The sequence below is a fragment of the Phocoena sinus genome, chromosome 2, assembly GCF_008692025.1.
Source record: "Phocoena sinus isolate mPhoSin1 chromosome 2, mPhoSin1.pri, whole genome shotgun sequence".
Lineage (NCBI taxonomy): Eukaryota > Metazoa > Chordata > Mammalia > Artiodactyla > Phocoenidae > Phocoena > Phocoena sinus.
Genome location: NC_045764.1, coordinates 67,951,217 through 67,979,205, shown reverse-complemented (window position 1 = coordinate 67,979,205; position 27,989 = coordinate 67,951,217). Strand labels below are relative to the sequence as shown.

The window sequence follows — 27,989 nt, the reverse complement described above, 5'->3', positions numbered from 1 at the left end:
ATATTTTGCCTTCTATTTCTTCCCCCTTGTTTTACTAGAAAAGGCTAACCTCTGAAATTCCCACACATTCCAAATGTGGCCAGTGGGAATTTGGAGAGGACAACACTGTTCTAAGTCAGGGGTCATGAATTCTGATCCTCTCTCTGGCCTCAGTTTCCTTGTTTATAAAATAAGGGAGACCTAAGTGACCCCCAGGGTCTCCTAAGGCATTTGATTTTATGGGGCCCGCAGAGTAGGGCTCTGTATCAAGCCTGGCCCAGGCAGTATCATGTACAGTGGGGTACTGGGGACAGGGAATTTTTCCTGTAAGGGGACATAGGAAGGGCCCATCCCTCTGTTCCACAGCCTTCCATTGAATGACCTTTTTCTTGCAGAACCTTTTAGAAAGGAGTAATATTGTTGTGAGAGGTCACATGCTAAGTCCTCATCAGCCATCACCTTAGTTATCAGTTAATACTTTCAGCCAGAATCAACTAGAAGTAAAAGTTCACCTGTTTGTGCCAGGCATTGTACTAAGTGCAGAGGATATAAGGATGAGTAGCAAAGAGCTCCAAGTTTTTCAAAGGACCCAGATAGGCCAGCATATAGCTATAATGCATATAATAACATCCAAAATGTACTGAGCCTTTACTCCTCACCAGGTACTTTAACTAAGTGCTTTACATGAATCTTTATACAACCTAATATATGGGGCAGGTGCTGTTATTATGCTCATTTTTAGATAAGAAGACTGAAGTTAAGAAATGTTAAGCAACTTGTGGAAGGTCACTCAACAAGCAAGTATGGAAGCCAGAATTAAGCCCAGGCCTGTCAGACTTTAAAGCTTGTGTCTCAGCATTGTGCTACCCAGCCTGCCTTGTGTTGGCTGAGAGTCAGTGACCCAACCCCAGAGTACAGCTTCAGCTCATCCCTGAAGAAGTCTCTGGTTGAGGCCATGGAAAAAGCTCTTCTTCCAAAGGAGGCTTCATCTCCCTGTGTGATGAGGTTATTTGCAGGCATATTTACTATTATCCATTGGCTCCTAATCTGCTCTGAGCTAGGCCAGGACTCAGTGAGCACTGAATGGGCCAGATGGTCGTGGAGGAGTCTTCCGATGCTATAAAATTCTTTAGGTTATGACTTCCTTGGTAAACCTAAATGGATTTTACAGCATCAGAAGAGAGTCAATTACACAAGTCAGCCTTTTAAAAATGATGTTTTCCATTTGTATAATGCTTTATACTTTAAATAGACATGAGCTTATTTGATCCCCAAGAAGTAGATAAGACATGGATTATCATACCTATTTTACAGATCAGGAAAGTAAGGCTATTCAAAGGTAAGTGAACTGCCCAAGGTCATAAAGTTAAGTAAGTAGCAAAGTCCAGGTTTTCTGATTCAAGTCCCTTTCTGATGAAAAGACTTACTGGTTGGTTGTTGTTTTGTCTTGTTTTTCAAATAATTTATCTTATTTGTGAAACTATTTAGTTTAACAAATACTAATAAGAGCTAACTTGTTTTTGAGTGCTTATTCTGTGCCAGACACTGTTCCAAGGTCTTTACAAATTCATCTAATCCTCGAGACAATACTGTCACCTGTGCTATCAGGCTGGCTAAAAGACAACACTAGATCATTGACAGTTTTTTCCTGTAGGAACTGCAGAGTTGGTTAAGTCTTTAAAAAAAAAAGTAGGTGTATTGTATATGTTCATCTTTATTTGCATTATTATAACACATTTATTAAGCACTTAAGATAAGCCAGCAATTTCACCAAGCATCCAGGATACAGAGACATTTGACGAAGTCCATGTCCTCGAGGAGTTGAAAAGAAGTATAAAATAGATAGCACACACACAAGGAAAAAGCACAAGGTCTCATTTAAGTGCCATTTAGGTGACAGTCCCTTAACCTGCTGCTGGAGTTCTTAGGAGAAACAACTGTGAACAGGCGGGGACAGAGGATGCTTTACTAAGAACGTAGAACTTGGTCTGGCCTTAAAGACTAAGGCAGTCACCATGGCAAGGAGAGGGAGACCTCCCCCAGCAGAAAGGACAGCAGCCTAAGAGAGCCCGTGGTCTGTTATGAACCAGTTGGGCTGGGGCAGAGAATCTGGGAAGAAGGAAGTGGAAGAAGTGGTTGGAGCAGTCCATTGAGAACGTTTGGGAGAGTCTTCCAGCCAAGCCAGGTGTCCGGATTTCATTTTGAAGGCAAAGAGGAGACACTGAAGATTTCTGAGCATCGACCAACCTGAGTTTGGGAAATGTTCAATGTGGTACTAATGCTCAGAATCCCAGGTACCAGTGGGGGCAGGAATAGCCTGGAAAATTACATTTGGTGTAGGTCTACAATGCTCCAGGCCCTGCGATGTTTTCAAAGAAACAGCAACAACAATAGTAGCTACTGTGTATCAGGTGCTAGGTGCTTATCGAATCATCAAAAGTCAGGGAAGTTAAATGACATATTCAAGATCACACATATACTAAGTGGCCTAGTCAGGTTTTGAACTTCAGTGATTCTGACTCTGTATAACCTTTCCACTATAGAATTCTGCTTGCATCCCCACCTCCCTAGTAGAAAGAAGAAGCTGCCCTCCAAGCCATAATGGTCTGGACTAGGACAGTGATGGTCATGGAAAAGATGATGTCGCTTGGAGACATACACCAAATATCCTGGCTTTTCTTGCCGATTCCTTATGAATCACAAGCCCAGGACTGGGAGGAGGGGGAATCGCAGTCTGTCTCTGTAGAGCAAAAGAAACCTCAGGATAGCCTGTCCTTACTTGCTGTCCAGTAATACTGGACAGTGAGCTCTTCTGCCTTGCTTTGGAGTCAAGATTCACAGCACTGAGCTGGATCCTGCTACCAGATGCCTGCCTACCTCTCTCCCTCGCTGACTGGGTCCTGATCTTGGGTTTGCTAGTTTATATACTATAGCAGCATAAGACAAGTTTAGAAGACAAAAATAACCTTGGAATTATCTTGTGAATTCATGGTAATTACCACGCAATTACATGCTCAGTAACTACAGTGGAATTCCACAGTATTTACAGTTCACTTCTATACACAAAAGCTCAGGCTTCTGGGCCTCCGTTGTGAAGGCAGGAGCATGGCACAGCCTGACATGGCAGGGCAAGCAGGCCTGGTGGTCACGTTCCTCCAGCCTGACTACATAGCTGAGCCAGAATTTCACTTAACCAGTTCTTGTTACCCCACCAATAATCCCTGTCAGGTCTACCAGAGCTACGTTGTCCTCCAAAAGATGTCCTCTAGGGGCAAGACCTGGGATGACTGTCCTGAGCTGTCATTCTCTAGGGATGGTGTGACTGTCCTCTGTTTTGTGAATCAATCTCTTCTTCTGCCCCAAAGTGCTCAGTGACTGCAAGTCCCCTGAATTACATCCTTTGAAGTGTCTCTTAAGTCAGAGGGAAGTGCAATCCACTTACCCTATTTCATGTATCCATTCTTTCTTTCCTTCAACAAACACTGAATGTTAGCATCATGTCCAGCCTGGGGATTCAGAAACCAAACAAACAAATGAAGAGGAAATAGGCAATCTACCTGAAAAAGAATTCAGAATAATGATAGTAAGGATGATCCAAAATCTTGGAAGTAGAATGGACAAAATGCAAGAAACAGTTAACAAGGACCTAGAAGACATAAAGATGAAACAAGCAACGATGAACAACGCAATAAATGAAATTAAAAGTACTCTAGATAGGATCAATAGCAGAATAACTGAGGCAGAAGAACGGATAAGTGACCTGGAAGATAAAGTAGTGGAAATAACTACTGCAGAGCAGAATAAAGAAAAGAGAATGAAAAGAACTGAGGACAGTCTCAGAGACCTCTGGGACAACATTAAACGCACCAACATTCGAATTATAGGGGTTCCAGAAGAAGAAGAAAAAAAGAAAGGGACTGAGAAAATATTTGAAGAGATTATAGTTGAAAACTTCCCTAATATGGGAAAGGAAATAGTTAATCAAGTCCAGGAAGCACAGAGAGTCCCATACAGGATAAATATAAGGAGACATACGCCAAGACACATATTAATCAAACTGTCAAAAATTAAATACAAAGAAAGCAGCAAGGGAAAAACAACAAATAACACACAAGGGAATCCCCATAAGGTTAACAGCTGATCTCTCAGCAGAAACCCTACAAGCCAGAAGGGAGTGGCAGGACATACTGAAAGTGATGAAGGAGAAAAACCTGCAACCAAGACTACTCTACCCAGCAAGGATCTCATTCAGATTTGATGGAGAAATTAAAACTTTTACAGACAAGCAAAAGCTGAGAGAGTTCAGCACCACCAAACCAGCTTTACAACAAATGCTAAAGGAACTTCTCTAGACAAGAAACACAAGAGAAGGAAAAGATGTACCACAACGAACCCAAAACAATATAGAAAATGGGAATAGGAACATACATATCGATAATTACCTTAAATGTAAATGGACTAAATGCTCCCACCAAAAGACACAGATTGGCTGAATGGATACAAAAACAAGACCCTTATACATGCTGTCTACAAGAGACCCACTTCAGACCTAGAGACACATACAGACTGAAAGTAAGGGGATGGAAAAAGATATTCCATGCAAATGGAAACCAAAAGAAAGCTGGAGTAGCAATTCTCATATCAGACAAAATAGACTTTAAAATAAGGACTATTAAAAGGGACAAAGAAGGACATTACATAATGATCAAGGGATCGATCCAAGAAGAAGATATAACAATTGTAAATATTTATGCACCCAACATAGGAGCACCTCAATAAATAAGGCAAATACTAACAGCCATAAAAGGGGAGATCAACAGTAACACATTCATAGTAGGGGACTTTAACACCCCACTTTCACCCATGGACAGATCATCCAAAATGAAAATAAATAAGGAAACACAAGCTTTAAATGATACATTAAACAAGATGGACTTAATTGATATTTATAGGACACTCCTTCCAAAAACAACAGAATACACATTTTTCTCAAGTGCTCATGGCACATTCTCCAGGATAGATCATATCTTGGGTCACAAATCAAGCCTTGGTAAATTTAAGAAAACTGAAATTTTATCAAGTATCTTTTCTGACCACAACACCATGAGACTAGATATCAATTACAGGAAAAGATCTGTAAAAAATACAAACACATGGAGGTTAAACAATACACTACTTAATAATGAAGTGATCACTGAAGAAATCAAAGAGGAAATAAAAAAATACCTAGAAACAAATGACAATGGAGACACAACGACCCAAAACCTATGGGATGCAGCAAAAGCAGTTCTAAGGGGGAAGTTTATAGCAATACAAGCCCACCTTAAGAAGCAGGAAACATCTCGAATAAACAACCTAACCTTGCACCTCAAGCAATTAGAGAAAGAAGAACAAAAAAACCCCAAAGCTAGCAGAAGGAAAGAAACCATAAAAATCAGATCAGAAATAAATGAAAAAGAAATGAAGGAAACGATAGCAAAGATCAATAAAACTAAAAGCTGGTTCTTTGAGAAGATAAACAAAATAGATAAACCACTAGCCAGACTCATCAAGAAAAAAAAGGAGAAGACTCAAATCGATAGAATTAGAAATGAAAAAGGAGAAGTAACAACTGACACTGCAGAAATAAAAAGAATCATGAGAGATTACTACAAGCAACTCTATGCCAATAAAATGGACAATCTGGAAGAAATGGACAAATTCTTAGAAATGCACAACCTGCCAAGACTGAATCAGGAAGAAATAGAAAATATGAACAGACCAATCACAAGCACTGAAATTGAAACTGTGATTAAAAATCTTCCAACAAACAAAAGCCCAGGACCAGATGGCTTCACAGGTGAATTCTACCAAATGTTTAGAGAAGAGCTAACACCTATCCTTCTCGAACTCTTCCAAAATATAGCAGAGGGAGGAACACTCCCAAATTCCTTCTACGAGGCCACCATCACCTTGATACCAAAACCAGACAAGGATGTCACAAAGAAAGAAAACTACAGGCCAATATCACTGATGAACATAGATGCAAAAATCCTCAACAAAATACTAGCAAACAGAATCCAACAGCACATTAAAAGGATCATACACCATGATCAAGTGGGGTTTATTCCAGGAATGCAAGGATTCTTCAATATACGCAAATCTATCAATGTGATACACCATATTAACAAACTGAAGGAGAAAAACCATATGATCATCTCAATAGATGCAGAGAAAGCTTTCGACAAAATTCAACACCCATTTATGATAAAAACCCTCCAGAAAGTAGGCATAGAGGGAACTTTCCTCAACATAATAAAGGCCATATATGACAAACCCACAGCAAACATCATCCTCAATGGTGAAAAGCATTTCCACTAAGATCAGGAACAAGACAAGGTTGCCCACTCTCACCACTCTTATTCAACATAGTTTTGGAAGTTTTAGCCACAGCAATCAGAGAAGAAAAGGAAATAAAAGGAATCCAAATCGGAAAAGAAGAAGTAAAGCTGTCACTGTTTGCAGATGACATGATACTATACATAGAGAATCCTAAAGATGCTACCAGAAAACTACTAGAGCTAATCAATGAATTTGGTAAAGTAGCAGCATACAAAATTAATGCACAGAAATCTCTGGCATTCCTATATACTAATGATGAAAAATCTGAAAGTGAAATCAAGAAAACACTCCCATTTACCATTGCAACAAAAAGAATAAAATATCTAGGAATAAACCTACCTAAGGAGACGAAAGACCTGTATGCAGAAAATTATAAGACACTGATGAAAGAAATTAAAGATGATACAAATAGATGGAGAGATATACCATGTTCTTGGATGGGAAGAATCAACATTGTGAAAATGACTCTACTACCCAAAGCAATCTACAGATTCAATGCAATCCCTATCAAACTACCACTGGCATTTTCACAGAACTAGAACAAAAAATTTCGCAATTTGTATGAAAACACAAAAGACCCCGAATAGCCAAAGCAATCTTGAGAACGAAAAAAGGAGCTGGAGGAATCAGGCTCCCTGACTTCAGACTATACTACAAAGCAACAGTAATCAAGACAGTATGGTACTGGCACAAAAACAGAAAGATAGATCAGTGGAACAGGATAGAAAGCCCAGAGATAAACCCACGCACATATGGACACCTTATCTTTGATAAAGGAGGCAGGAATGTACAGTGGAGAAAGGACAGCCTCTTCAATAAATGGTGCTGGGAAAACTGGACAGGTACATGTAAAAGTATGAGATTAGATCACTCCCTAACACCATACACAAAAATAAGCTCAAAATGGATTAAAGACCTAAATGTAAGGCCAGAAACTATCAAACTCTTAGAGGAAAACATAGGAAGAACACTCTATGACATAAATCACAGCAAGATCCTTTCTGACCCACCTCCTAGAGTAATGGAAATAAAAACAAAACTAAACAAATGGGACCTAATGAAACTTCAAAGCTTTTGCACAGCAAAGGAAACCATAATCAAGACCAAAAGACAACCCTCAGAATGGGAGAAAACATTTGCAAATGAAGCAACTGACAAAGGATTAATCTCCAAAATTTATAAGCAGCTCATGCAGCTCAATAACAAAAAAACAAACAACCCCATCCAAAAATGGGCAGAAGACCTAAATAGACATTTCTCCAAAGAAGATATACAGAATGCCAACAAACACATGAAAGAATGCTCAACATCATTAATCATTAGAGAAATGCAAATCAAAACTACAATGAGATATCATCTCACACCAGTCAGAATGGCCATCATCAAAAAATCTAGAAACAATAAATGCTGGAGAGGGTGTGGAGAAAAGGGGACACTCTTGCACTGCTGGTGGGAATGTGAATTGATACAGCCACTATGGAGAACAGTATGGAGGTTCCTTAAAAAACTACAAATAGAATTACCATATGACCCAGCAATCCCACTACTGGGCATATACCCTGAGAAAACCAAAATTCAAAAAGAGTCATGTACCAAAATGTTCATTGCAGCTCTATTTACAATAGCCCGGAGATGGAAACAACCTAAGCGCCCATCATCGGATGAATGGATAAAGAAGATGTGGCACATATACACAATGGAATATTACTCAGCCTTAAAAAGAAATGAAATTGAGCTATTTGTAATGAGATGGATAGACCTAGAGTCTGTCATACAGAGTGAAGTAAGTCAGAAAGAAAAAGACAAATACCGTATGCTAACACATATATATGGAATTTAAGGGGGGAAAATGTCATGAAGAACCTAGGGGTAAGACAGGAATAAAGACACAGACCTACTGGAGAACGGACTTGAGGATATGGGGAGGGGGAAGGGTGAGTTTTGACAGGGCGAGAGAGAGTCATGGACATATACACACTAACAAACGTAGTAAGGTAGATAGCTGGGGGAAGCAGCCGCAAGGCACAGGGATATTAGCTCGGTGCTTTGTGACAGCCTGGAGGGGTGGGATGGGGAGAGTGGGAGGGAGGGAGACGCAAGAGGGAAGACATATGGGAGCATATGTATATGTATAGCTGATTCACTTTGTTATAAAGCAGAAACTAACACACCATTGTAAAGCAATTATACCCCAATAAAGATGTTTAAAAAAAAAAAATAAGAAACCAAACAGTGCCTGCCCTCAGAAAACTCCCAGTCGTGTAAGGGAGCCAGACAGGGAAACAACTCATGATAGGTCAGGGTGATAACAAAGTACAGTTGTGAGGCATAGAGGGTCAAATAGATTTTCTTTTGTAAAAACAGAATTCCCAATGGCTCCAAGTGGGACAATACCAATGGAGATGCACAACTCGATACATTAGCCTGGGGGAGCCTAACATTTTTGTAGATGTGGATCCTGCTTATGTGTGGGAAGAACGGGCTTAATTACTACTGTTGATAACGCAACCATCAGATACACGACTTTACGTCAATGTGGAAGGAAAAGACACAATATGTGGGGGACATATGTCACAAAAAGTGAACATGAAATCTGAGTGAGTGTGTGTGTGTGTGTGTGTGTGTGTGTGTGTGTGAGATGCAGGTGGGGAAATGATGTTCATTCTCCGCTGGGCACTCACTACTCAGTTGGCTCCAGTTGTCTTGCATTAGCTCAGAGACAGAGAGAGAGCCTGGGGTTTCACAAAACACAGTGTGTCAGGTCATTAGGATCCTTGCAGCCAGCTGTGAACCGGCAGCACCTCCTTTTCCTTCTCCTATTTCAAGTCACTGCATACGATCAGGCACCTGGTTGCCCAGCACCTGAGGGTCTCCAAAGTTCAAAATCTGGTCCAGGCATCGCCATTTTCTATGCCCTAAGGTTAGCCATGGCTCTATGTGCAGTTCTCCAAATTTCCATTTACCCAAGGACAAACAGAGATAATTGTCAAAGGCAAATATCATATTTCACAAAGGACATGCTACAAAACTATCGGGATTCAATACTTTCTTCTGCACATATTAAATTTTAAATATTTTAGGAGATATTATAGTTGAAATACTTTGGACCTACTGTAACCAGTCTCTTTGGGATAGCTCTCATTGATAGGCAAGCAAGATATAGAATAGCAATTTCCCAAACAAAGAAAGCAGTTGGAATTAAAATTCTAACACTGGTCCCTTCAAGGAGGTGGAGTGCACTTAGTGATTTGCTGCCGAAGAGCGAAAAGGGGGAGGGTATCTTTACAGCAAGAAACCTGATGAAAACTACCTTAGCCAGGTGACCAAGGTCGGCATCAACAGTGATAAATCATGTTGATATATGTATCCTTGATATGAGGTGATGAAAGTGGCAGTTGACCTATGTAGTCCTTCTCTCCAAAACCAACAACCCCCATCTAATCATGAGAAAAACATCGGACAAACCCAAATTGAGGGACATTCTACAAAACACTTGATCAGTACTCCTCAAAGCTGTCAGGCGAGACTGAGAAACTGTCACAGCCCAGAAGAACCTAAGGAGACGTGACAACTAAATATAATGTGCTGTCCTGGAGGGGATCCTGGAACAGAAAATGGAAATTAGGGGAAAACTAATGAAATCCGAATAAAGTATGGACTTAAAAGTAACGTGGCAATTTGGTTCCTTAGTTGTGACAAAGGTACCACATCAATGTACGATGTTAACAGTAGGGGAACTGGATGCGGGCTATACAGGAACTCTCTGTATTATCTTTGCAACCTTTCTCTTAATCCACAATTATTCTAAAATTAAAAGTTTATTTAAATATTTAGTAAAGAGTCTGACATTCAGTTGTGATTTTTTTTCCAGGCAACCAGTCGCTATGCGGTGATGAGCACCCAGCTGAGGCACGACAATCTCTCTGTGATTTTCCACTATGTTTTTCTCCAGATGTGTAAGGCCCATGGCATCGGCTATGATATTGAGGTATGAAGGGTGACAGTTGGCCAAGGCTGGACCAAATACAGGCCTGTGGGTGATCTAGGCAGCTAATAATTTGATGCACCTTCAAACAGATATTCTTTAAACATTGGTTTGACACGTATTTAGAGGAAGGTTGAGTGCTGCTTGGGGAAGGGCAGGGGGTGGCACTTGGTCCTGGGAAGTTGATCTCTGACCCCAAACTTGTACACCCAACTTAGTAAAGCAAAAATCCTGTAGCTCACCAGACTTAGGAGTTATTTGGGGGACCATCTCTTCATCTTGAAGCATGTCCTGAGCTTTCTGACCCCACCCAAAGCTGCTTACTAATAAATATACTCTTAGTCCGTTTGGGCTGCTGTAACAAAGCACCATATACAAGATGGCTTACAGAAATGTATTTCTCACAGTTCTGGGGGCTGAGTAATCCAAGGTGAAGTTGCCGATCAGTTCAGTTCCCGGTGAGGACTGTTCCTGACTTGCACAATAACTGCCTTTTTGCTGTGTCCTAACACGGCGGGGAAAGAGCAATCTCTGATGTCTCTGTAACCTCTTCTAGAAGGACACAAGTTCTAACTGAGCAGGGGTCCACCCTTATGACCTCATTAACTATAACCATTCCCTTAAAGTCCCTGTTTCCAATACATTCACATGGGTGATTAGGGCTTAAACATATGAATTGGTGCGGGGCGGCGGGGGGCAGTGATACACAATTCAATCCATAGCATCCTTCTACTACATATCATAGTTTCTTTCTAGGAGCAGTTCTGATTTAAAAAAAAAAACAAAAACAGTTTCCCCCATTTTTGGTCTATTTCCAGTGACATTGATGGCCCCTACCCAGCTTCTTCATCCTTAGTGTAGCTGGATGGGGGCAAAGTGGGATGTAATATCTCCTACTTAAGCTAGAACCTCCATTTTGTGCCTAGAGATTCATACTACTCTGAGAAATAGTTTCATGATTTTGCACTTTGATTCAGATCTTCAAATCTGAAATTCTTAGAGGGCTATTCTAAGACCTGAGTGACTCTATGTGCTCTTGTGGAACACCCTTCCCACATCACATCAAACATATTAAAATATATTCACCTCTCACATTAAATATAATTTATAGATAATGACAAAGAATTGAGCAATAACAAATTGATCAAATGTTTTGATTTGTAGATACTCAGTTCCATATTTATTAATTTTTGTTTTTCATACTTGAAAACAAATAGAATTTTTCAGGGTTCAAATATTGTTATAGGCCCTTGAAAAGCATATGGACCTTAGGCACAGGGCCAACAGTGAATAGGATGACCTGGCTGACACTTGGCAATCCCCACCACACTGTAGGGCACTGTCAGGGTGCATAATGCCTTTTGATTAGACTGATTCATGCTGACTGCAAACACATAAAATGAAGCTCATATTCCCTTGCAAATTACAGTAAAATTTATACAATATAGAAAGAATGAAAAGGACAGATTGAACTGATTTATCTGAAAGTAATTATTACATCTGCTCAACACAATCTCTTTGGAATTAAATACAGTTGATCCTTGAACAATGCCAGAGTTAGGGGTACTGACCCTCCACATAATCGAAAATTCAAGTGTAACGCTATAGTTGGCCCTCTGTATCCACAGTTCGGCATCCAAGGATTCAACTAACAATGGATGTGTAGTAGTGTAGTATTTACTGTTGAAAAAAATTTGCATATAAGGAGACCCATGCAATTCAAACCCATGTTGTTCAAGGGTCAACTGTAGTGTTTAGCCCTAAATTAATTAGACTTACATGTGCCAGAAGGTGGCTAAATCTAACTCTAGCTTTATCTGAATCAACTTATTTTATTTTCTTCTAAAATATCAAAGCAGAACCAGAACAAGCTCTGTGAGTGGGCATATTTGGCAGGGAAGGTCTCCTGCTGAAAAGATAAAGGGCTCTATAACTTTCTATTGCCTGAGATTATTATTATTTATTTCTTTGGCTGAAGGCTTTGTACTTGACTGAAGTTCTAGTACTCCTGGGAAAAGTAAAGCACCAAACTTTACAAGTTATTTACACCTTTGTGGCTCTAGTTGATCAGATTCATTTCTAAGAACAAATTTTAGTACAGGAAACAGGCTATTAAGGCCCAGGGAAACAGTGGATGGTGCACAGGAAGGGATTCCACTGAGGGTGAGAGGAATGAAGAAAGGGCAGAGGGGTACAGAAGAACTGACAGGCATATCTCATAGACTCTGCCTCCAGGTCAACTGTGCTAAACAACATATAAATGATGAAAGATGAACTAGAAGAGAAAGAGAAATATAGATTGGGGGTGACGGAGTGATGGAACAATATGAAGAAGAAAAAGATAACAGAAGAAAATAGGATAAAATCCAGAGACTGGAACAATCTATAAAAATAAGGTAGGAGGGGATAAATAGAAAGAAAAAGAACAAATAATAAATTAAGTACAAGAAGAGAGGAGAAATGGAATCATAAAAATCTGAGGTAAGAAGAAGGAGACATGTGACTACTTGGAAAATTTGGAAATTCTCTAACAATGTCCTTGCTCTATTTTTCCTAAGATGGATTCTCATCTTTTCAGACACTGGGGTCCCTCCCTTGTCAGAATTCTCCACTTGTTCTCTCCGTTGCCTTTTGTTGGAGAGACATTTACCAAACACCTACTATATGCTGGCACTGAGCTAAGCACTATTACTTTATTATCTCTTTCATCTTCATATCTCTCCTGTGAAGAATCTTCAAAGTCCTTATTCTCAACATTATGTTTTTCTTCCCATTATCATCATAGAATTTCACATGACGTTTCTTGTCCAAAATCTTAGGGGTAAAAGAGCGAAATGAGATCACCCTTTGAGTTTATTTTTCCTTGCTGAATATTGGAAGGACGCATTGCTGAGTTTGTAACCAACTCGGTGGCTCTCATTCCCGGTATTTCTGTAATGCTACAAAATACCCCCACTGATTTCCTAATGAAATGAACTTGTAATGAAAGTCATATGGAGAAAAGTGTCATGTTTACTGCCTGCAACAGTGTGGCAGGGCTGGTCTCGCACATACATAGGCAGTGTGCCATGATCCTAAATAGCTCCACAACCACCAGCAATCACTTCCTCGGACCAAGGGATTGCCATGATGGCAATCATTAAGGCTGTTCAAAATGTTCTGATTCTCCTCCTTCCAGGCACATAACAGAATTGTACTTCCTCCACCCTGTCCCAGAAGTCAGGCGTGGCCATGTAACTTGTTTTGGCCAGTAAAATATGAACAGAAGTGATATATGTCCTTTTTATGCCTTTAAGAGCCACTCTATGAGTCGCCATAGCCTTTTTCCTGCCTTGGAAATCCTGGAAGAACACTGAGATGGAGCCTCCTTCAGCCCTGAGTGTACCTGGGACCAGAGATCCATGCTGACCCATGTGGGAAATGGAGTATAAGCAAGAACCAACTTTTTTGTTACACAAGCTAAGAATTGTTTGTTTTTTTTCATGACTGCAGCATAACCTGATTGATTCAGAAATTAGTGTCAAGAAAAGGATGCTCCCCAAAAAGAAAACAAATATTATCACTTCAACATGTAATAAGTATAAAAATTAGTAAGATACTTTACATTTATGTACTAAGTCTTTAAAAGCTACAGCACAACTCAATTTCGATTACTAACATTTCAAGTTCTCAGTAGCCCCATGTAGCTAGTGCCTACCACATTGGACAGCTCAGTAAAGGATGCAAGACAAGATCAAACTAGTCAATAGCTCTCAGCCCTGGCGGCCCATTAGAATGGCATGAGTGAGGAGATTTAAAAAGTACAGATGCTCAGGCAAGGCTGGGATCAGTGTGAGGCAAGTGAGGCACTTACCCAAAGCACCTCAGTAATAAAGATAAATAATACTGTTAATCAATATGTTAAAAATCAAAATTAATGAAAGAAATCCATGATGAACAAAACATCAACATTTTAAATAAACATATACTGATGTTTTTCCTTTGCCTTAGGCTCCAATATGGCTTAGCCTGGCACTGTACCCAGGACCCACTCCAGACCAATTAAATCAGTATTTCTGGAGGTAGGGCCCACGCACTAAAATTTTAAAGCACTCAGATGATTCTAATGTGCAGCCAGCATTGACCACAGTTCTAGTCCAATGTCTGTCCTAATGCCCAGATTTCCTGATAAAATGAGGAGTCAACAGGCAGTTGTAATTCTGGCATGTGGCATCTTTTACCAAATCCCCAAAATGTAGTTTTCTTTTCTGTACTTCCAGTGATGAGGAGTTCACAGCTTCACCATTTCCCTTATTGGACAACTCCAGTGTTAACTTTTATTTATTTGGAGAAGAACTGTTAAAAGATAGTTTTCAAAAAAGGATAAAATCATGCCTCTCATACAGATATGAAACTAAACACATGATAAAGATTTATTTAAGAGAGAAGAATTAAGCAGATATTATAACCAGGACAAAAAAGAATCCAAAAAACCAGACAACTTTATAGATCATCACTACTGAAATGAATATGCAAATGGAGGCAAAACTGGTTTTTCCACAAGGAGAGCAGGAGAGGAAAATCAGTTGAACCTCTACCAGACTGGACAGAATTTGCTTGTCTCTCAGTCACCTACAACTTACAGAGTTGTAAAATATCTCCTATAGAATCAAGGTATGATATAGACAGCACGAAGTTTTCCTTTGAAGTACAAATTATTTTCCACACAACAAACTGCTTCCCTATATTTTTTTACCCATTGCTCTTAGAATAGTGGTTTTCAAATTTTGATGTGTGTGAGAATCACCCAGGAAGTGAGCTAAAAGGCAGATTTCCAAAGAAAACAAAAGCAAAAACAAATGAATGGGACTTAATTAAACTTAAAAGCTTTTATACAGCAAAGGAAACCATTGACAAAACAAAAAGACCACCTACTGAGTGGGAGAAAATATTTGCAAATGATATGACCAATAACGGGTTAATATCCAAACTATATAAACAGCTCATACAACTCATCATTAAAAAAAAGAAACCTGATTAAAAATTGGGCAGAAGACCCGAACAGACATTTTTCCAAAGAAGACATACAGATGGCCAACAAGCTCATGACAAGATGTTCAACATCATTAGTCATCAGAGAAATGCAAATCAAAACGAGATATTACCTCAGAATGGCTATCATCAAAAAGAGCACAAATAACAAATGTTGGTGAGGATGTGGAGAAAAGAGAACCCTCGTACACTGTTGGTAGGAATATAAATTGGTGCAGCCACTGTGGAAAACAGTATGGAGGTTTCTGAAAAAACTAAAAATAGAACTACCGTATGATCCAGCAATCCCACTCCTGGGTATATATCCAAAGAAAACAAAAACACTAATTCAAAAAGATACATGCACCCCAATGTTCATAGCAGCATTATTTATAATTGCCAAGATATGGAAGCAACCTAAGTGTTCATCAACAGGTGAATGGATAAAGAAGATGCAGTATGTATGTACAATGGAATATAACTCAGCCATAAAAAAGAATGAAATTTTGCCATTTGCAACAACATGGATGCACATAGAGGTATTATGCTTAGTGAAATAAGTCAGACAGAGAAAGACAAATACTGTCTGTTATTACTTATATGTGGAATCTAAAAAATACAACAAACTATTTAACACAAGAAGAAAGAAACAGACTCACAGATACAGAGAACAAACTAGTGGTTACCAGTGGGAAGAGGGAAGGCAGGAGGGACAAGACAGGAATAGGGGATTAAGAAGTACAAACTATGGGCTTCCCTGGTGGTGCAGTGGTTGAGAGTCCGCCTGCCGATGTAGGGGACGCAGGTTCGTGCCCCGGTCCGGGAAGATCCCACATGCCACGGAGTGGCTAGGCCCGTGAGCCATGGCCACTGAGCCTGCGTGTCCAGAGCCTGTGCTCCGCAATGGGAGAGGCCCCAGCAGTGAGAGGCCCGTGGACCGCAAAAAAAAAAAAAAAAAAGAAGTACAAACTACTATATATAAAATAAATAAGCTACAAGGATGTACTGTACAGTATAGGGAATATAGCCAATATTTTATAATAACTATAAATGGAGTATAACCTTTAAAAATTGTGAATCACTATGTTGTACACCTGAAACATATAATATTGTACATCAACTATATATCAATAAAAAAGATGCAGTGTATATATGTAGAATGGAATATTACTCAGCCATGAGAAAGAAGGAAATCCTGCCATTTGTGACAACATAGATGGAACTTGACTGCATTATGCTAAGTGAGATAAGCCAGACAAGACAAAAATTGTACAATATCACTTATATGTGGAATCTAAAAAAGTCAAACTCATAGAAACAGAGAGTAGAATGGTGGTTACCAGGGCCCGGGGTGGGTGGGGGATTGGGAAGATGTTGGTCAAAGGGTACAAACTTGCAGTTAGAAGATGAATAGTTTCTGGGGATCTAACAAACAGCATAATGACTATAGGCAAAAATATTACATTATATACTTCAAAATTAATATGAGACTAGATCTTAAATGTTCTCACCACAAAAATAAAATGATAAGTATGTGATGAGATAGAGGTCTTAGTTAAAGCTACAGTGGTAATCATATTGCAATAAATAAATATATAAAATAACATGTATACCTTAAACTTATACAATGTTATAAATAAATTATAATCTCAATTTTACAAAAAACACTGTCCTAGAACATATCTATTCCATATTCTGGAGACATCCTTTCCAAATGTGCTTCTCACAGTATTTGCAATTAGCTCTAGATTTCAGTTCAAATCAGCCTTATTGGTCTTAGTATAGTATGTTTTCTTTACTTTGTTTCCAACATAATATGCTACTTCTTTTCTTCCCATTCAAATTTTATAGGACAGACAAGGAACTATCTTTATATTATATGAACATCTGAAGAGAGACAAGTTGGGAATGTTGTGAGTATGAAGTGTGTCTATGAGATGTAATAAGCTAAGAAAATAGACTATAACAACCAACAAGAATGATACTTCTCATGCATTTTAATCAGCATGCTGATTTATTGGTAGTCTATCTTGTTTTATTTAGATCTTTAAGTATTTCATAAATTGACTTTAGAAGTGTCAGCAGGAGTTCATAAGTATAATTAATTATCCAAAATTGATGGGTAAGGGGCTAGTTTTAACAACATATTACACTCAAACACATACACCTACAAGGCACAGCAAATCTGACTGATGAGGAACCAGCCCAGATGTACTGATTGCAGAAGGGCAGTTTTCATTCTGGCATGCTTAGAAAAATGCTCTGGTGACTTGGCAAGATGCTCCCCAAAAAGGCAGGGTCTGTCGTCCCTCTTCAGATCCAGTTCTGGCCCTGATGCAGTCTCTTCAAGATACATTTATGCTGAGGAGCGTCCTACTGCACCACTCAGGAGGCTTCTCTATGCTTCCCTGTTTCCTGCAGATTTCTCTCCAGGTTATTCTGGAGAACAAGCAAAGTTGTCTCCTTATCTAGGACTCAGAACTTTAGAGCCACAACCTTGAATTGTGTCTTATTCATATCTTGGAATATGGTTATTTGGTACCTTTAAGTCATCCTGACTTATTGGGAAACTGTTTCTAAGTGGCAGGACATAGACCTCTGGTCTTCTGTCTTGGAGCCTGGGAAGCTATCTACTCCCACCCTGACCCAAGGGAAAGCCCAATCAGGCTGGAAGGAAGCCATTCCACAAGTGTCTAAGCCTTAGACTCTAAGGTGACTTATTTTACAGTTAACAACTAAGAAAAGAAGTAATCCCAAAGTTCTTTGCAGCTGCCTTAAGAGGCAGCTTGCTCTTTAGGTTCACCACCTCAGGATAGAATGATTTTAAAAAACTAATCCATTCATTTAATCTGTTTTTAACTTCGATTTTTAAAAAAGTTTGAAAAATAGCTAGAAAAATACCCTGGAGTTTTGTTTCCAAGTTAAAACTTAGCAATGATCTAGTTGTTTGGGAATGTTCACTGACCATAGTTTAATTCTACAGGATGGTTTGCAAGTTGTCTCTGAAATCTTCTTTAAATGTATGTTCAGCTTTATAAAGACAGCTGTTCGTGAATGGGACACGTTCTCCTCTGCACGTAAATGGGGTGCATTCATAAGTAGCAGGAATCACTTGTATAAATGAAATAGAAAACAAACTCTAGATGAAAGTCTCCAGAATACTGAGGTGCACATGTCTCTGAAGGCAAGTAAATTGTTAGGCATGAATTTTACTCAGCAACAATTCTCTTAAACTAACAGTTTTTAAAATGAGCTAATACTAGTGTCCTAGCTCAGTGGTAGCCTTTTGCTAGGAATGACTGAACCTATTCCTACAGTCTGCTAAGTTGATTAATAAAAAATATTTATTACACAAATCCTTTTTGTTGACAAGCTAAAATGGAGCCTCATCTTTCATATCTCCCTGAAGATTCCCACCTTGTGAGATTGAAAATACTCATTAAATTCCATCACCAGACAGGCACAAATGAGAGGGTGATTGTTTTTAAGCATGTGAGGGGAATCGTTGGTAAACTCATTTGTTTGGATATCATTAACAGAACAATCGGTGAGGATCTCCAGGGGGTCCTCGTGACCTTTGCTCGCAATCTCTTCATCATCCATCAAGAAATATCAGCACCTAATATGCAAGGCGAGACCAATTTTAAGGTGAGGTGTTAATTAACTAACGATCCTGGTTAATTTCTATACAAGGGCTGAAAATACCTCATGCTGCATTGTAAACAAGTGCTAAACCATTTTTTTTTTCATTGTAAGCAGTACATATTTTACAACGTGCAGGGTCAATATTGTAAGGTTCCCACTGAACCCATTAGTTAAATTTAATAGTTTGAAACTTTTTCTTTGAAATATAGTAGACTTGTTTTAACTTACTGCAATTTCCAAATGTAAGCTTACAAGACAACAAGGATTTTTGATGTTGAAGGTGAAGTGTCACAATGGAGCCAAAACAGAGACTGTCACAACCAAAAATCCTGAATATAATCTACCTATATTTCAGATAATACAATGTCTGGCTAAGGATTCCTGGGAAGCCCAAATTTCTAGAGCCAGAGAAGTTCTGAGACTCCAGGAAGGACAATGTGTGTAGACAGAAGAGGAAAACCTCACCATATATGTAAGCCATCTGCTCCACCCCATTTCACCAAAGTGGGACAGGTGTTTCTCATCGCTAACCTTTTGAAGCTTCCAAACGTCCCTTAAAGATGTTGGTTCGGGAAATCCAGTCATGTGTAATTGACCAGAAGTCTCCAAACTCTAGAAAACAGGAGCAAGATCTACACCGAAAGTTTTAAAAATACCAGCTGAACAGAGGTGAACACTTGGTATTGCTCACCAGAGTCTGCATCTGGTTCCCCGGCTGAGCCTTCATCGTGTCTGAATGGATCAAGTAAGTCAAGGGACTCATCAGAAACCACACGCGGGGACTTCCCTGGTGGTCCAGTGGTTATGACCCCGCGCTTCCACTGCCGGCAGCGAGGGTTTGATCCCTGATTGGGGTTTGATCCCTGGTTGGGGATCTATCCCGAGTGGCCCAAAAAAAAAAAAAAAAAAGAAGGAAAGAAGCAGGGAAGGAAGGAAGAAAGGAAGGAAGGAAGAAAGAAAGGAAGGAAGAAAGAAAGAAAGAAAGAAAACCATATGTGATTTTCCTCTTAAATGGAAAGCCCGACAAAAGCTTGATAAAAATAAAAATTGTGAATACTTTTTTTCCTTGAGCTAGGGCCTGGTCCCTCTAGTAACAGTAATAATGATAATAATGCTTTGCTCTTCAATGTGATTTTATGTGTTGCATCAACTTTCACTGGTCCTAAAGGATCTATGCTCATCGTTTATATTCTAAGTTCCTGCCAGCCAGCATCATTTCATCTGTTACTGTGATGTGCAAAATTCTGAGCCTACATGCACGTGATCAGTTATCTGTCCAAATACAGCTAATAGTCAGAATCAGATGGTGCTGTGGACTGAATTGTGTCCTCCCAAAAGTTCACGTGTTGAACCCTTCATCCCCAATGTGATGATATATGAAGATGGGGTCACTGGGAAGTTATTATGTCTAAATGAGGTCATAATGGTAGAATCCTCATGATGGGATTAATGCCCTCAAAAGAGACCAGAGAGCTTGCGCTCTTTCTCTCTCTCTCTGTCCCCCTCTCTGTCTCTCTCTTCCGACCCTATGAGGATACAGCAAAAAGATGGCTGTCCACAAGCCAGGAAGACAGCTCTCACCAGGAACTGAATCAGCTAGCCTTGACCTTGAACTTCCCAGCCTCCAGGAATGTGAGATATAATTTTTTGTTGTTTAAGCCACTCTGTCTACGATATTTTGTTATAGCAGCCTGGGCAGACTAAAGCAGATGGTTTATCCCCCTAACCATGCATACTTAGTAGACTCTGAGCTTGGACTTGAGGTTGGCAGAGCCAGCTACGGTTGACAAAATAAAGGCTATTTTGGGCTTCCCTGGTGGCACAGTGGTTTAGAGTCCGCCTGCCGATGCAGGGGACACGGGTTCGTGCCCCAGTCCGGGAAGATCCCACATGCCGCAGAGCAGCTGGGCCCGTGAGCCATGGCCGCTGGGACTGCATGTCCAGAGCCTGTGCTCCGCAACGGGAGAGGCCACAACAGTGAAAGGCCCATGTACCGCAAAATAAATAAATAAAGGCTATTTTCTCTGCGCTTTGTCTGACTTTAAAAATCATCAAAAGTCAGATGTTCTTAAGTAGCTTTTAAATATCTCATGGTTTCTAGCCTTCTCATGTCATATAAATAAAATTGCTATCTTGACATTTTTTACTCTTGCTAGAAGGTCTAAAGGTAAAAACTTTAAATCTCAACAAAACAGGAATAATTTTTTTTGAAAAGTGGACTAGATTCATTTGGGTAGTATTTTCTGTCTACTCTCCTAACGACAGTCGAATAAGAATTTTCAGTTTGTAAACAAGGATTTACCAGCAAAGTAAAGGCCAAATAAAAATGGAAGGTGATGCAGAAAAAGCATTCAACAAAATCTAACACCCTTTCTTGATAAAAACACTCAAACAAACTAGGAATAAAGGTAACTTCCTCAAACTGATAAGTGCATCTAGGAAAAACCCACAGCTAACATCATAGTTAATGGTGCAAGACTGAAAACATTCCCCCTAAGATCAGGAGCAAGACAAGGACGTTTGCTCTCACCACTTCTATTCATCATTGTACTGGAGGTTCTAGCTAGGGCAGTTAGGCAAGAAAAAGAAATAAAAGGGGCCCAGACTGGAAAGAAATAAAATTATCTCTATTCACAGATGACATGATCTTATATATAGAAATCCTAAAGAACCCAGAAACAATCTATTAGAGCTAATAAACAAATTCAGCAAGGTTGTAAGAACCAGCATCAATATACAAAAATCAGTTGTATCTCTATACATTAGCAATGAACAATCCAAAAATAATTTTAAATCAATTTTTTAAAAATCAAAAAAAAATACTTAGAAATAAGTTTAGCAGAAGAAGTACAAGACCTGTCCACTGAAAACTACAAAACAGCATAAAAAAAGGAGACCTAAATAAGTGGAAAGACATTCTATGGTTTATGGAATATAAGACTTAGCATTGCTAAAATGATAGTTCTCTCCAAATTGATCCACAAATTCATTGCAATTCCTATTAAAATCGCAGCTGGCTTTATTGCAGAAATTGACAAGATAATCCTAGAATTCACGTGGAAATGCGAGAGATCCAGAAAAGTCAAAATAATTTTGAAAAAGAAGAACAAAGTTAGAGGGCCTCTCAATTTTTAAAACTTACTACAAAGCTACAGTAATCAAGACTGTATGGGGACTTCCCTGGTGGTGCAGTGGTTAAGAATCTGCCTGCCAATGCAGGGGACACGGGTTCAATCCCTTGTCCGGGAAGATCCCACATGCTGCGGAGCAACTAAGCCCATGCGCCACAACTACTGAGCCTGTGCTCTAGAGCCTGCAAGCCACAACTATTGAGCCCGTGTGCTACAACTGCTGAAGCCCGCGTGCCTAAAGCCCGTGCTCCACAACAAGAGAAGCCCCCACTCACCGCAACTACAGAAAAGCCCATGTGCAGCAATGAAGACCCAACGCAGCCAAAAATTAAAATTAATTTAAAAAAAAAGACTGTGTGGGGCATTCCTGGTGGCGCCCTTGGTTGAGAGTCCACCTGCCGATGCAGGGAACACGGGTTCGTGCCTGGTCCGGGAAGATCCCACATGCCGCGGAGCGTCTAGGCCCGTGAGCCATGGCTGCTGAGCCTGCGCGTCCGGAGCCTGTGCTCCGCAACGGGAGAGGCCACGACAGTGAGAGGTCCGCGTACCGCAAAAAAAAAAAAAAGACTGTGTGGTACCGTCATAAGCATATCTATATAGATTATATAGATCAATGGAATAGAATTGAGAGTCCGGAAACAAAACTTCACTTTTACAGTCAATTGATTTTCAACAAGTGCCAAGCCCATTCAATGAGAAAAGACAAGACTTTTTGACAAATGGTGCTGGGACAAATGGATACCCACATATAAATGAATGAAGTTGTACCTCTCTACTCCACAGCATATACAAAAATTAAGTAAAACTGGATCAAAGGCTTAAATGTAAGAGCTAAAACTATTAAACTCTTAGAAGAAAACAGGCATAAATCTTCATAACCTTGTGGTTAGCAATGGTTTCTTAGATATGATACGTTAAGTGCAATCAACCAATGTAAAAATAGTAAGTTAGATTCCATAAAAATTGAATACTTCTGTGTGAACCAAAGGACACTCAGGAAAGTGAAAAGACAACTTACAGAATGGGAGAAAACATTTGCAAATCATAAATCTGATAAGTCTCTAGTGTCCACAGTATATAACGTACACTTACAATTCAACAACAGAAAGACAAATAACCAATTAAAAAGTGAACAAAGGACTTGAACAGACAGTTTTCAAAGAAGATATGCAAATACACAATACGCACATGAAGAAATGCTCAACATCATTAGTTATTAGGGAAATGCAAGTCAAAACAGCAAGATACCATTTCAGACTTAAGATGGCTAGAATCAAAAAGACAGACAATAACAAGCTTGACAAGGATATGGTGAAACTGGAACCCTCATATATTGCTGACAGGAATGTAAAATGGTGTCACAGCCACGTATAATTTCATATTTCCTCAAAAAGTTAAACAATAGGGATTTCCCTGGTGGTCCAATGGTAAAGAATCCATCTTCCAATACAGGGTATGTGGGTTCGATCCCTGGTCAGGGAATAAGATTCCACATGCCCGTGGGGCAACTAAGCCCACGTGCCACAACTATTGAGCTCTCGTGCCTCAATGAGAGAGGCCATGTGCCACAAACTACAGAGCCCACACGCCACAACTGGAGAGAAGCCCGCACACCACAACTAGAGAGAAACCCGAGCAGACCACGCCTTAATGAAAAGATCCTGCATGCCTCAACAAAGATCCTGTGTGCCACAACTAAGACCCGATGCAGCCAAAAAACATAAGGAAAATAAATAAATAAAATAAAAAAAAATTTTAAGTTAAACATAAAATGACCACATAGGGAATTCCCTGGTGGTCCAGTGGTTAGGACTCCATGCTTTCACTGCCGAGGGCCCTGGTTCAATCCCTGGTTGGGGAACTAAGATCCCACAACCCACCGTGCAGCGCCATCAAAAAAAAAAAGACTCAGCAATTCCACACCTAGTTATATACCCAAGAGTACTGGAAATATATGTTCATATAAAAACTTGTGTATTAATGTCCATAGAAGCATTACTCATAATAGCCAAAAAGTAGAAACAACCCAAATTCCCATCAACTAATAAATGGGTGAATTCCATTATATTAAATGAATAATATTTCATACACTGGAATACATAGGTATAAATCTTCATGACCTTGTGGTTAGCGATGTTTTCTTAGATATAATACCTAAAGTGCAAGCAACCAAAGTAAAAAAAGATAATATATACAATGAAAATATTATTCAGCCATAAAAAGGAAATTAAATTCTGATCCATGCTACAACATGGATGAACCTTGAAAACATTATGCTAAAACACAAAGGCCACAGACTGTATGATTCCATTTACATGAAATGTCCAGAGTAGGCAAATCCTTAGAGACAGAAAATAGATTAGAGGTTGCCAGGAGCCAGGAGCAGTGGAAAATGGGGAGTGGTAGCTAATGGGTATAGAGTTTCTACTTGGGGTGATGAAAATGTTCTGGAACAACACAGTAGTGATGGCTGCTTATGAATATACTAAAAACCACTGAATTCTATACTTTAAAAGGGTAACTTTAATGGTATGTGAATTCTACCTCAATAAAAAATAAGTAACTAGAATAAAATGGAAAGGTGCCAATTTTTCTCCCAAGAACCAATGGAAATAAATGCTCCCATCAGCCAACTAGCCCTCATTCTAGAGTGACTAGACCAGTGCATCTCCAATTATCTGCAGTGAAGGACCTGTTTGTTTTGTTTTTTCTGACTTATCATGCATCAATGCTTTTGTAAAATACAACAACAAATGAATTACTAGAAAAATGAAATGAAAACATTGAAGACATAAAATAGAAGGCCATTTTTTCATTATTAGATTTAATAGACATAAAAATTTCTATAAAGGTTTCCAAGTTCTTAGCCTCAATTTTTTTTACCCTTTCATTAAGACTGATAATCAACAATCTATAGAAGGGTGTTGGTTAGTGGAAAACACTTTAAGCAGAACTGGTCTAAACCACACTGAACTCCAAAAAGGAGCTAATGTTTGAGGGGCTGGGTGGAAGACTTGAAAGAGGTCTTTAAGTAACAAGTATTATTTTTACTGCTCATTTACAGACCGCCATTGATGACATTGAAGCCATTCTAGGAGTAACAGAGGAAAACAAATTGAGATTTGAAGAAAATCTAGAGTCCAAAGATGATAAAAAACCTATCTGAACCTGATAAATGAATGGTCCTGGAATACATTAATGATTTTGGATTCCAATCTAGAGCCAAAAAAGGGGCAACGTTCATTTTGCTATTAGGAATAAAAGGAAGGGAAAGTTAGTTTGCTTTGTTTGCTAGGAGGTGAATCAGAACGGATTGTAATGTAATGCTCTTTTTAAAAAATTGTTTATTAAGTGATCTTATTTTACTTATTAAACCAAAACCTGTTTGTGTTATCATTTCAGAGCATTAAACAATCTCTGCCTCTTCCCAAACTCAGGAAGAAATAATCTATCAGGAAAGTTACAAGTCTTACTAACATCACTTCTGCATCTACCTCTTTTTAAACTTCAGGATTATAAATGTTTTATAAAGTTTTCTCCTCTTGTTTCTGATAGTAATTTGTCTTCTGCATTTAAAAAATTGAATAAAGGTTTAATCATCACTATTTGGCAAAACGCAAATGTCTTTTTTTCCCAAGAAAATTACATTTATATGGATTTTTAAAGTGACCCTTTATCATTCATTGTATTTTTATTGTATCAAGCCACTATTGTCTGTTGTTGCCATTTTTCAAAAAGTAAGGTAAGCCAACATCTAGTTAAATAAAGCAACAGAATGTATCTAGGTGGCAGTATCTGCTCTTAGTTTAAGATACAGTGTAACTCAGCCCTTTAGCTTGAATAAACTCAGCCCTCTAGCTTGAATAAACATTCTCTATTTCTCCATTTAATACAGCAGTAGGATTTTTACAAGCATAGTTCAACAGTACCTTTTAAAGGGCAAATTATTAAAATTATGCAGTTGACACTAACTCTCAGCATTTGTAATTGTTCAAAGTATTTCTACATCATCCAGCTTTACTGAAGGGGGAAATATGCAAGTCACAACACCAAAATCACAGAGATGTTTTAAAGAATGACCTTTATATCTTTAAACATATTCCAGTGTGTTGGGGAAAAGAGGGGTATTTATAACCTTAGGAATTCCAATAATGTGTTAACTGTGCCTCAGCCATAGGCTGAGTTTCTGCAATAAAATTAACATTAGTGTGTGTATGTGTCAGCTTTTGTTTTGCTATAGTTGGAAATACATTAATTAGCCAGGTTTCCTGCCTGTGCTAGGTAAAACGATGACCTCTTTTTCTTGCCAGATCGCTCTAATCCATATGAGGGGCCCATTGTCCAGACACTTGACGGATAGGAAGTACTACATGCCCATTAGAGTCTCGCCTCAATTGAAGCCAGAGCAACATAAGGTCCAAGAGACTCATTAGTTCACTGGCACAATGGTGTCCTGAGAGTAAATGAAACCCTCTGTCTCCTTATGGCTCTCATCTGCTCTGGACTTTAAAAGAAAACTGTCTGTTTTGTTCAGCACAGCAGTGGATCTTTCACATGGTGAGATCCCCGTCTTAATAGTACAAAACTGTTAAATCTATCAAGGAAGTTTTTATATGTGAATTTTGATTAGCACTCTTGAGCCCCAAGCTGCTGGCAATAGTAAAATGAGTTCACTCTCTGGTACTTTTTTTTTTTAACCCACATGATTGCTTTCTCAAACAATGCACTTTCCTTCTTTGCCTCTATCATTAACATACACCACAGAGTGCCTGTTTCCAAATTCAGGCCTTATATTCAGATTCAGGTCTCACTGGAAAGTGATTGGGAGTCAGGTTCTCTACCTAAAAACCTACGGCTTCAAAATCAAAGGAGAAAAATTGGTATAATAAAACAATCATTTCAAGTAATTAAGTGAAAGAAGCCAGAGGACCAGATTAAATTAGTGAAATGTTTTAATTACAGAACATTTGAAAAGAAGCATAGTCCATTATCTTTTAGCACATATGAATAGCAAAGATACTGTGCTATTGGTAAACTAAGGTAAGTTTGAAAAACAAATCATATATATGTGTACAATGTATCCTAAACATAAATTAATCAATATAAGTTACTGAGCTTTTACTATTCTAAATGGGAAACTGAAAGCTTTGTTGATAAGAGGATTTTTGAAAATGATGTGCCATTTTTCCGGGAAGTTTTGGGGAGAAGCATACGTTTAACAGTAGAGCTATCTTTGTATGAGAAATGACCCATCGTTTAATATTGAATGTTTGTGATGGTTTGAGAAGCAAACTCTACTAACCATTTAGGAGCACATTATTGGATGATGATAATTATCTTCCTTTACATATTACCTATTTTATATTGATTTTAAAGAAAGCAAATAAATGATATTCAGTGGCAAATTGTGCTTTCTACTTAACTACCTTCCACTACCTACTTACATTTACCTTTTATTGAACACTTATTACTGGCTAGGTGTGTACTGTACTAGAAGCTTTATATACATTTTTTTAATTGCATCTTTCCAACAACACCATGTGGGAAAATACTACTACTGTCCTCACTTTACATACAAGAAAACTGAGATTTAGTGAGGGTATCTCACCCCATGTCTCAAGCTAAATGAAATTTGGGATTTAAACTAGTTTAACACAAATTCTAGCATATTGTATAAAGTAGACAGTTTAGTGTCTACTTGGGATTTAAACTAGTTTAACACAAATTCTAGCATATTGTATAAAGTAGACAGTTCAGTGTCACTTGTCCCAGATCAGGCAAGGGACTTACTCTTTTATAACAAATTCTAGTGTGTTGCTTAAAGTACAGAAGGACGGTTTAACTTACACATGCTTCCT

At 38.9% G+C, this 27,989-nt stretch overlaps 1 protein-coding gene across 5 annotated transcripts in view; it reads left to right on the top strand.

The window, feature by feature from the left end:
* Positions 1–25,297, top strand: part of IQCH (IQ motif containing H) — a 213,853-nt gene extending 188,556 nt beyond the window's left edge. For 2 of the 5 annotated variants that reach the window (XM_032623387.1, XM_032623389.1), the window contains 5 exons: positions 1,072–1,077; positions 10,232–10,348; positions 17,207–17,268; positions 18,895–19,003; positions 25,196–25,297. In XM_032623387.1, the coding sequence (XP_032479278.1) occupies positions 1,072–1,077; positions 10,232–10,348; positions 17,207–17,268; positions 18,895–19,003; positions 25,196–25,297 (396 nt within the window). Of the gene's footprint in view, positions 1–1,071; positions 1,078–10,231; positions 10,349–17,206; positions 17,269–18,894; positions 19,004–25,195 lie in introns of those variants that run through there. The other 3 variants (XM_032623391.1, XM_032623390.1, XM_032623392.1) reach the window with 2 other exon arrangements.
* Positions 25,298–27,989: the final 2,692 nt, after the last annotated feature.